General features: G+C 33.8%; 1 protein-coding gene across 1 annotated transcript; it reads right to left on the bottom strand.

Moving 5' to 3' along the window:
• LOC138311028 (uncharacterized) lies at positions 1-2,923 on the bottom strand. The gene is made up of 2 exons (XM_069252454.1): positions 2,675-2,923; positions 1-1,680 (listed from the first exon to the last, which is right to left on the bottom strand). Exons 1-2 carry the CDS (start codon positions 2,875-2,877, stop codon positions 561-563), a joined length of 1,323 nt encoding a protein of 440 aa, XP_069108555.1. The 5' UTR covers positions 2,878-2,923; the 3' UTR covers positions 1-560.
• Between the last annotated feature and the right edge of the window lie 9,289 nt (positions 2,924-12,212).

Below are 12,212 nucleotides of genomic sequence, written 5' to 3'. Positions count from 1 at the left end.
TATACGTATAAAAATACAGTTTACACACCAGAAAACAACAAAATAAATTCTAATATTTACATTTCTATCAATCATTTCTTTTAAAATTGTAGTTCCAATAATTACCGATTGTTAACCGTTATACGATTAGTGAATCCGTCGGTCATTGGATGAAATCGTGGAACAGCTGGCGGGCTTTAGTTTGGAGGATAATGCTGTAAAGTTCAGAGAGTGAATAAAATATAGTTCCACTATAACTTTATTGTTTTTATTCCATTTTAACAATATTTCTTAAACTTTTTATTTTCTGATATTTTATGTAAAATTTTGAACATTTGTAAATACAATAAGAACAGGCTGAATCGAATGCGCATTCACCCTTCATGCGGACAGTGTTTAATTAAAATTATATAATTAATAAATCAAATTAAAACCAAATACGCATCCTGACAATATGGCTTGCATCTGTTCATCATTAGTATGGTAAATAGGTATCATAAACAAATAGTTTAGTTAATATTGTTCTAAAGAAACTTTCAAGTTCTGATTTTTTTATGTTATTGTTCTTGTTGTTTATTCCTTTAATTCACAAACCATGAACTAGTTACCCTGAGGGTATTGGTAGAAATCTGTCTATTGTCCTTAACATCCCACAGCGATGACGTCAGTCTTCCTTCTGTTGTTACCAGGATTAAATTCCAGTGAGGTTCAGGAGCAAATGTTCTGTCGGATGAATCTGGTTTCTGGACGTGTCCAATATACCGAACAAATTGCGCAGCGACCTCCAATCCAAAAAACTCGATATTGTCGGCAGTAAAGGCGATCACTGTACTGTTTGAGAATGTTACAACCAAACGCAACATGCCGCACAATTTCAATGACCTACTCAAGACTTCTTTGGATCCAGAAGTAACGGCCCCTGATTCTGATATTGTTAATAGTTTCCTCCACGGACGGGTATCGGCGTACCACTGTACACTGACTGTACTGTTTTCAGGATCTTTTGCATTATCGTATGACCCAAGATAAAGACTTAGAATATGTCGATATCCCGTCGTTGATATCATCTGCCAGACCCAGTGCGGTTTTTTTTTAAAATGCGTCTCATTGATTCTAGATACCCTACTCAGAAGCTGGGTGTTGATATGTCCGTCTGTCTCTACGATAACACTGTCTGGTTCTCCAGCTACATAATCATCCAGAACCACACGGATTCTTCTACCGGCCATGATACTAGCACGTAGTCTATGTTCGGATCCGCCCAGAACTACTCCATTTTCATTATGGGAATATATCTCTGACCAACACGTGTCTTCATACCAATCCATATTTCTTTTTGCATCTATGCTACTTTTTTTTATTCCATCAACATACCAACGGAGGGTGTTGATGGTACCATGCGAACTGAGATAGAAAAAGACCGAGTGACGATCATCTGTTCTAAACTTACGAATGTTTGTTCCGTTATAGACAGCTTGGTAACTTGCAACGTATCTCAGCATTCCGGCGCTGATAATCCCATTTTTGAAATAAATTTCATCTAAAATCGGTAAAGACAATGCGATATTTGAATTTGAGAAGATGCGGACATCACTACCCTGTTGCATGACTGACTGTAGTTTAGATAACGATCCACAGGTTTCCCGACCTTCCTCGTCATGGCAATATATAGGGTAGTTATCACGATGACGACAATAGTTTCTGGAATAACAAAACGAGCTATTAAATGATGTAAAATATGTTTAACTGCAAAACTTATTATAATAAATATGCTCCTAGAGTGACCATTCTATTTTTTATTGAAATCGCATATGTATTTAGGGTTCACATATTTTGCTATTTTGCGATTGATAGTATTGACGAATTGTTTGAGAACAGACAGTTTGGACCGAAAGACAAACTACTGCAGAACATGAAATATTTGTTGTGCATAAACCTTCATTGTTTTCATGGTTGGTAACACCTCAGCTATTAAAATTACAAGATTGGTTAAATACATGATTCGAAGCACTTAGACATCAGCTAACTACGGATATGTCAGTCCACGAAATGATACCAGAGCTCCGCACCATAAAAGAAAGTACTCGTGAACATTCCATTTAATACGGTAACTAAATTAACAATATATGAGCCAAATATCTTGGAGTAATCAATGGTGTTAGACTTGACGTTTTTCTTTGAAGAAAATAACGTCCTATCAACAGCATGGACGGCCTCCAATGTATGCGATGTGTGTCGTGTATGAAGTACGTGGTGCTTGTTTTTTAGGGGAGGGGCTGCGGAATATTCGTGTTGTGTCTTCTGACAATGGACAAAGCAGTTGTCCCACTCCCTTTACGTCGAGAGCTAAGCAAAAACAGAAACAAACATTGATATAGCCTATGGTGTGTCTCGGCCAGGGGACAGACCCAGAGCCTACCACACAGGGGCGAGCAGAAAGGCAGAAAGGGAGACGGTTAGTCAAGGGATATAGTAGTAAGCATTTAGGAAGTAAGGAAGAAAAGAACAGCTAATATGTTTAATTTAGTCGAATTTTACGACATGTAATGGGGACAGCAGGTACAATTTAAATACACTACCGCAAAACCAATTGTTACATTTACAACAAAGAATAATGTATACTTTTGTGTGAGATTGCACTGTATATTGCCGTTTTGTCAACTTTAATCAAGTATGTATATTTCATAGTATTTACCTCGTGAACCATCTCAATCCAATAACACCAAACGTATCCGGATCGCTGGGTCGGGAAGATTCGCTTAGATACTGTAGGCTTTTCTCATATATCCCTGAAGTACAAAACATATAAAACACACGTGCTGCTTCCACTGAGAATGTGTTCCATTTTTCCTTAGACATCTGGATCAACGACTTTGAACATGTTGAGTTTTTATCCATGTTGATAATAGTGACATCAATACGGAATGTCTGATTCCAGGAGGGCACATACACTCGGACATAAGAAGCTGATTGGAAGGCGGATATCAGGTCACCCTCCCGTCCAGAAATTACGTCCCCGTCATCATCTGTCTCATAGACCAGTCTCCACTCATTCGCCATGTCTTCTGTAAATGAATGTTATATGCTGAAGAAGCAAGTAAAATGTTCTGAATAAAAGCCCCGGACGACATATCACATCAAAAAACAGATCTAGAGGCGATGATTATTGTTTGTGATATACTGGTGTGCATTATGACGGTTTAACGTCAACATACCGCACGTAATTCGGTATAAACAAACAAGTAAACAAATATTATGATAATAATAATAGCTATATATATAAATATGTGTACCTGAGTGACCACAGTATGTCGATGTTGCATCAGTTACAGTGCATTTGTTAAACCCAGAACAATGACTTCTACTGCAGGGCGAAATCATCTCCTGGAATAGAACATATGAATTATAAGACATATACAAATGACTATCATTGTTTGTATGATGCAAAATATTAATTGGGTATTAGTGCATTCGGTTGGAATTACGTACTTCTTTGTCCCATACATTCTGTGAGCGATGCATAACCTGCCGATTTATTTAAAAATGAAACTTTTACAGATTTCTTTGTATATATTGTATACAAAACATATAATACAAGAGTGGATTGTAATGCGGGCTGTTTTATCACAGCGGTGTATGATGAGTGTATACTCTAGACTATTTGTGTATTATCTCCTTGACATACACATTTTTATTCAAGAGAGGACAATCATTATACTTCATATACAACGTTCAGACACAGGAAGGCCGAAAGCTACATGTGAAGCCTTTTGTTTTGAAATTCTTGCTTTATTTAAGTTCTATCTACTAACGTTACATTATGTCTGGGATATTTAAATACTCTATTTTGGTTTTTACAAGGCCTCTTGAATTGTCCGTTATGTTATCATATTCCCATCTGTATGCTATTATTGGTTTGATCTGTTTGATTAAGTATAATTGGAGAGATGGAGTGGAGAAGAAAGACGAAAAAGAATGTGAGAATGAAATACGAACGAATTTAGGTTTTTTAATCACTTTTACTTTCATGCTACTAGAGTTTGTACCCTGTACATTGATTTCTTCACCTTCTCTCGCTACTTTCTGTATTGTTACACTATGGAATCTACCGTCTCAGTAAGTAGAGATATCCAGAACCTCCTATGACCTCATCCTCACAACCTTAATTACAGACTGTCCCTCTTTGCTTTATCTATTTCTCTCCTGTTTTTTTTTTCTAAATCATGATACTACTAACATTTTAGATTATCAAACTTCTCGTTATGTGTTGATTGAAATCATAGTTTGTCATATTTGCATCCAAAGATAACTTAATCGTAACCTACTGTTTTTAGTGTGTCATTTCATCAACAGTAATGGGGGGGAGAACTGTTTTTTACATTGATCTCTTAACTGATTATTAAGGATAATGAGTCCACTTGACAAACTGAAAATGAACTGAGGAAATAAAATCGATGAATGGTTTGAATTGAAAGAAATAAAATTAGGTTCTTCAGCTAAATAATAGAATTAATATAATTCAAATGAACAATTCATAATACTTCACAGTATAAGTTTAGTTTTATTTTAAAAATGAAATTCAGTCGCCATGTTTATAAGCCAATAAATTTTTTTATATTGGCAATGTAGTAACAGGTAAACCCTCTATTATCCTGCATTTTCGTATCCCCAGAACTAAGACGGATTACGAAATTTTTCATTTATTTGACCTGATATACAGTGGTTGATAGTTCAAGATGAGATGTTCATAAATAATGAAAATAAAAATACCTCTGTTAATGCTAAGTGACGCGGGAACCATGACAAAAGTTGAGTCAACTCTCATGGAAACTTGGAGTCTGTCCGGATCAACATCAAACAGTCCTACACTGTAGAGGACCTTCGCTGGTAACTGAGGACAGTACAACCTGGATGGGAAGAAGCAGTGTTTGCTCACATTCTGGAAGTGAAATCCCATACAACAACTTCCAGGAGGCGTGCACAACAAATCGTCTTTCCGCGGAAATAAACTGATAAAAGTCTGATATTACTGCAGAATCATTAAGCATTGAGTTCCATACAACTGATTTTTGTGAGAGCCATGAAGATACTAAAAAACGAAAACCTTCTGAGAATTCCCATTTTAAATCGACCCGTTTTGTGGACCAAAGAAACACCGGCGCCTTACTTCAAATATAATGTGTTCGAATAAAACACTGAATCTATTATTTTGCAACCGAGAACTGGATCTATCGTTGCTGAGATTATTTATAAGGAAACATTAAAAAAAATTCAACCATTGAGAAATTTGGAACACTCCCTCGTGTGGGGGGGGGGCATATATCTCATAAAGTTCTTTCCATGATTCTATGTCTTTTTAGCACTCGACAGTCACTTCTATCAAATAAACCATCACATAACAAAACTTTTTAATTATGGTATCAATATTTCAGGAATTTCATTGGTAGAATTGTACACATGAATGCAGACCCAAATCGATGATGGGAGGTGGGAAATGAAGCCAGAGAACACTTTCTATCGTAGAATAAAATAAGATATAAACTCCAAAACTTCTCCTCCCGTATTTGAATGTGTTTTCAACAATTTTTTTTCGTTCGTGAACAGAACTGCATTGCCTTATCTACTTGTCATCACTTCTTATCGCCAGTGATCTGCCCTTGACCTTAAATGACTTTTAAAGGAAATCTATCCATGTTGAAAAAGGATCAATTTATACTTTACACCACAGATGGTTATAACATAAACCGGTATTGTTTCAGTTCTTCAGGTATCACATCTTTTAATCTTGCTTTAAAGAAAAATTTTTAATTGGCTTGGAATATTTGGGTTATCATCTTAAAACGTAAAAACAAATCACTTGGCATCCTATAGCAGCGCTTCTGATTAGCTGATGTGGACGATATATTGGATTTGTGAACAACAATAGTGGATCGTGGCAAGTTCAATCACTATCACACGATGATATTGAGTGAAAAAATACATATTTCGTTAGAAAGACAAAACCCAGAGTATACTCGAGATAGGAGAACACAATTTTAGACACTACTCGGTTATGGGGGGGAAAAAAAGTGGGCAAAAATAAAAAAAAAAAAAAAAAATATAATATAGTTACTGCAATTCACACCCCTAGTGTCGCAAAATGCCGCAATGAATAAATAACTAATCGTCATCATTGACGAAACCTAATCTTATATAAAGAAAGAATGTACCTGTCTATAGCAATTGTTGATCAGCCCATTGGTTCGATCGTATTCTCGATTTTTCAACAGAGATTAGGTTATATACACCACCTAGCTAACATGCATACATTAATTAACAACCATAACCATTGAAGACGATGAGTTGTAATGTCTTGTGTATTTGTCTACGCTAACATTTGTCGAGGCAAAGCTTTTCACGAATATACCTTTCTTATACTTGATGTTGAAGAATCCCAACAAAACTAACAGCCGTAATTTGGCGGTATGAGTCAGTGTATATAGTCACTTACAGAAAGGACAAGAGTTCCACAATAAGACATCACCGGTTTTCCACGTAGTACAGAGACTAGGTACGCGGGCACGATACCGTGTTCTACAAATATATTATGGGCTCGTCAAATGAGGTTTGTATAATTGTACCCAGATATAAAAATTTAAAAAAAAAATCGGATAATGTACATTATGCAAGTAGTCAATCCGAGTAGTCAAATCACACGCATTTCCGATGTTTTCACAAACATATTAAACACCATATATCATTTAAGATTAGCCCCCTATTTTCAAGTATTACGCTGTCCGTGATTCGCGTGGTGTATTCCATCTTCCTGAAAACCGATGATGTCGTATAACACGATCACATCGCAGTCTCCCAAAACAACGCACTCACGACGCACACACTGCATACACGAAAGAACGTGTCCGTAAAGTAGACCATGACTGCATGAGTTAATATAATGTTATATATATTTAACTAACAAACTTACTAACTGCCGAAAATCGATGATGGCCGCTGTTTTTGATGCGCATGCAACTCAAAATGGGACTGGATGAATCCGAATAATCATTATTGTTTAGATTTACGTGATATAGGGAATTAGTTATTAGGAACAGATCCGAATTCTATTCCATATGCCCCTCCTCTATAATGAATATAAATCGCATTCTAATGATCAAAATCCACAGGTTGTAACTTTAGGAATATTATAAAAAATATGCATTTTATCACAGCTGTACGAAAAAATGGGTGATGTGGCTGATTGAAATAACATGTATGATTCAGGAAATTCCTCATAATAAAAGTCACCACGATCAACAGACAAACCCCCCCCGTACGCCAGAGTTCTCTGAAGATCGAACCATCAAAGTTTCTAAACTTTAAAGAAACAAAGGAGTGTTTTAATGAATGAATACGGTCTCTCTCATATTCCGTCTTTGCACATTACAAAGTTACCCCTGTTTGCCGATAGTTATCCCATTATTACGTCATCAGTTTGTTCTTCTCTAAAAATATTATGACGTTTACACTTGCAAAAAATCAAATGACGGATAACTATATAATATAGAAATACAAATTATGATCTATGGACAGTTACATGGCTTGACTGACACATCCTTCCCTCAAAACACACACAAGAGAACTCCGAAGCAGTAATACAGATTTTGATATGATATTACTAAGTACGGAGCGATGCAGCGACACAGACATTTCTCAATCTGATAGGTAGGAGACCATTGTCGTATACATTGTGTTGGGTAGTCATGTAATCAAATGGTACCGTGTCAAATTTTCAGACCTCCACATAAGGTATGAACATGTGATGTTCATGCGGGTGTTACTTGGGGCCACTTTTTTATAGGTTTAAGGTTGCAAACCTACCCCGTAGAAGCATCTTTTGCATTCTGATTGATAGATTTCTCTTTTGATATATAGCAACAACTTGTCCAACCAAACTTTGATAGTATGGATACACTCGACAGAGGTACGAACTACGTCAAAGCTGACAACCTACACAGGTACGGTCCCTTGATCTACTGTAATGATGAAATTGGCGCAACACACTACACTCTTTGAAAAAAATTTCTTCGTTTTTCAGAATAACAATACATAGATGCTGTTTCCAGTTAAAACATTTTTTTGCAGGACCATAATTGCGCGTGTATGATATCCAATGATAAATCATAGTGGTTTTCCCTAATGTATTAGCCAGGACTTAATTTTTCTTCTCAGTCCCTGTATTGAAACATACGAATCAAAAATACGAAAAAGTATTTAGTTGACAAAAAACCGATTTTCGAATTGGAACAATTATTGTATTTTTTTTTTTTTTTTTTTTTTTTTTTAAATTAAATACTATTATGAGTCTATTTCACATTGACAATAATTCAAATTCGCTTTAAAAACAGTTTTGATATACCCACAAAAACTACATAATGAACAAATTGGGAATAAAATCTAGTCTCTTTCCACACATTATCTAAAAAAACATCAAACTAACTATTGTGACGGGCGACATAACTAAGATCTTCAAGGATGCAGTACATGCCACATTGGCCTAGACAGTCGGACTACGATTGACTTTTGTTTTTCTCCTCCCGCAAGGGCAACAAGCTTATTCAACATAGTTTTTAAATTTATCAATGTAATTTTACATTTATTTCCCCAGGATAGTTATGTGTTAAAATATAATACTTTGTTTACGAGACAATCTCTCTTCTGTAGTTTTTGGTGAAAATAATCCAGATACGTGTGAACTCGCATGTGCACCAACAATTTAAACAGCAACAACTGTTACTTGTAATGAAACAATCTTAAGCGGACTACAGCCGTTAATTAAACGAAATGGGTGGTCCATGAATATATGTTCAAAATAATATGTAACTCACAATAGACAGTTTAAACATCAGTGTTATGATGTTCTGTTGAAAAATTTACTACCAAAAATACAGTTTACACGCACCAGTTGTAATGATTTCTATGAGTTGAAAATACGTACACAAACTTAGAGTTTAACACACCAGTGCTATCATGTTATGTTGTTGAAATATACGTACAGAAAATTAGAGTTTTACACACCAATGCATTTGATCACATGTTTGAAATAGAACGTACAAAATTAGAGTTTACACTACCAATGCATTCTGTCCAAGATTGACATATACGTACAAAAAATACAGTTTACACACCAGTGTTAATGTATTTTATGTTGACATAATTCGTATAAAAATACCTGTTTACACATCAGTGTCTGATCTCATGTTGAAAAATACGTTACATAAAATACAGTTTTTACACACCAGTGTATGATGTCATGTTGAAGTATATGTACAAAATACGTATAAAAATACTGTTTACATATCAATGTATGACATTGATCTCATGTTGAAATATACGTACTATAAATACAGTTTACACACCAAATGTATGATGTCATGTTTGAAATATACGTACAAAAAATTACAGTGTACACACACATCAGTGTATGATGTCATGTTGAAATATACGTACAAAAATACTGTTTACATGACAACAGTGTATGATGTCATGTATACGTAAAAATAAGTAACAAAATACTGTTTACACACCAGTGTTGTATGATGTCATGTTGAAAAATACGTATAAAAAATACATGTTTACATATCAGTGTGATGATGTCATGTTGAAATATACCTACACAAAAATACAAAAATACAGTTTACACACCACAGTGTATGATGTCATTTTGAAATATACGTACACAAATACAGTTTACACACACCAGTGTATGATGTCATGTTGAAATATATACGTACATAAGAATACTGTCGACACATCATTGTATATCATGTTCATATTGTGTATGATGTCATGTTGAAATATATCCCCGTACAAAAATACAGTTTATACACATAAGTATGGTGTATGTTGAAATTACGTATTAGTTTACATATATGATGTCATGTTTAAATATACACAAAATTACAGTTACACATTGTATGATGTCATTTTGTATATACGTATAAGAATACATGTTTACAATCATATGATGTCATGTTGAAATATACGTTACAAAAATACAGTTTACACATCCATGTATGATGTCATGTTGAAATATACGTACAAAAAATACATGTTTACACATCATTGTATGTTATCATGTTTATGTACCAAAAATAACATGTTTCACATTGTAAGTGTGATGTCTTGTTGAAATATACGTACAAAAATACAGTTTACACATTCATTGTTTGGTGTCATGTTTGAAAATATACGTACAAAAATCAGTTTACATTGTATGATGTCATGTTGAAATATACGTACAAAAATACAGTTTACACATCAGTGTATATGTCATGTTGAAAATATACGTACAAAAATACAGTTTACACAATGTATGTCATGTTGAAAAAATACGTACAAAAATACAGTTTACACATCCATTGTATGATGTCATGTTGAAATATACGTACAAAAATACAGTTTACACACCAGTGTATGATGTCATGTTGAAAATATACGTACAAAAATACAGTTTACACATCATTGTATGATGTCATGTTGAAATATACGTACAAAAATACAGTTTACACATCATTGTATGATGTCATGTTGAAATATACGTACAAAAATACAGTTTACACATCATTGTATGATGTCATGTTGAAATATACGTACAAAAATACAGTTTACACATCAGTGTATGATGTCATGTTGAAATATACGTACAAAAATACAGTTTACACACCAGTGTATGATGTCATGTTGAAATATACCTACAAAAAATACAGTTTACACATCATTGTATGATTTGTCATGTTGAAATATACGTACACAAAATACAGTTTACACACAGTGTATGATGTCATGTTGAAATATACGTAACACAAATACATTTTTACAACACCAGTTATGTATGATGTATGAAATATACGTAAAAAATACATTTTACACATCATCATATGTATGGTATCATGTTGAAATATATGTACAAAAATACAGTTTACACACCAGTGTTTGATGTCATGTTGAAATATATTGTACACAAATACAGTTTACACATGAGTGTATGATGTCATGTTGAAATATACGTACAAAAATACAGTTTACACATCATTGTATGGTTATCATGTTGAAATATATGTACAAAAATACATTTTACACATCAGTGTATGATGTCATGTTGAAAATATACGTACAAAAAATACAGTTAACACACCAGTGTATGATGTCATGTTGAAATATATGTACAAAAATACAGTTTACACATCAGTGTATGATGTCATGTTGAAATATACGTACACAAATACAGTTTACACACCATGTATGATGTCATGTTGAAATATATGTACAAAAATACAGTTTACACATCATTGTATGATGTCAAGTATAAAAATACTGTTACACATCAGTGTATGATGTCATGTTGAAATATACGTACAAAAATACAGTTTACACATCATTGTATGATGTCATGTTGAAATATACGTACAAAAATACAGTTTACACACCAGTGTATGATGTCATGTTGAAATATACGTACAAAAATTCAGTTTACACATCATTGTATGGTGTCATGTTGAAATATACGTACAAAAATACAGTTTACACATCAGTGTATGATGTCATGTTGAAATATACGTACAAAAATACAGTTTACACACCAGTGTATGATGTCATGTTGAAATATACGTACAAAAATACAGTTTACACATCAGTGTATGATGTCATGTTGAAATATACGTACAAAAATACAGTTTACACACCAGTGTATGATGTCATGTTGAAATATACGTACACAAATACAGTTTACACACCAATATATGATGTCATGTTGAAATATACGTACACAAATACAGTTTACACATCATTGTATGGTGTCATGTTGAAATATATGTACAAAAATACATTTTACACATCAGTGTATGATGTCATGTTGAAATATATGTATAAAAATACAGTTAACACACCAGAAAACAAAATTAATTCTAATATTTACATTTCTATCAATCATTTCTTTTAAAATTGTAGTTCCTATAATTACCGATTGTTAACCGTTATACGATTAGTGAATCCGTCGGTCATTGGATGAAATCGTGGAACAGCTGGCGGGCTTTAGTTTGGAGGATAATGCTGTAAAGTTCAGAGAGTGAATAAAATATAGTTCCACTATAACTTTATTGTTTTTATTCCATTTTAACAATATTTCTTAAACTTTCTATTTTCTGATATTTAATGTAAAATTTTGAACATTTGAAAATATAATAAGAACAGGCTGA

This window comes from Argopecten irradians, chromosome 16, assembly GCF_041381155.1.
Source record: "Argopecten irradians isolate NY chromosome 16, Ai_NY, whole genome shotgun sequence".
Classification (NCBI taxonomy): Eukaryota; Metazoa; Mollusca; class Bivalvia; order Pectinida; family Pectinidae; genus Argopecten; species Argopecten irradians.
The sequence above is the reverse complement of the archived record's forward strand: the minus strand, read 5'-3'. Positions and strand labels throughout refer to the sequence as shown.

Bases quoted from the DNA above. Each gene is read 5' to 3' on its own strand.
- LOC138311028 (XM_069252454.1), bottom strand. From the start codon at position 2,877: ATGGATAAAAACTCAACATGTTCAAAGTCGTTGATCCAGATGTCTAAG. The intron at 1,681-2,674 runs GTAAATACTATG...TTGTTATTCCAG, and splicing joins GGATTGAGATGGTTCACGAG to AAACTATTGTCGTCATCGTG.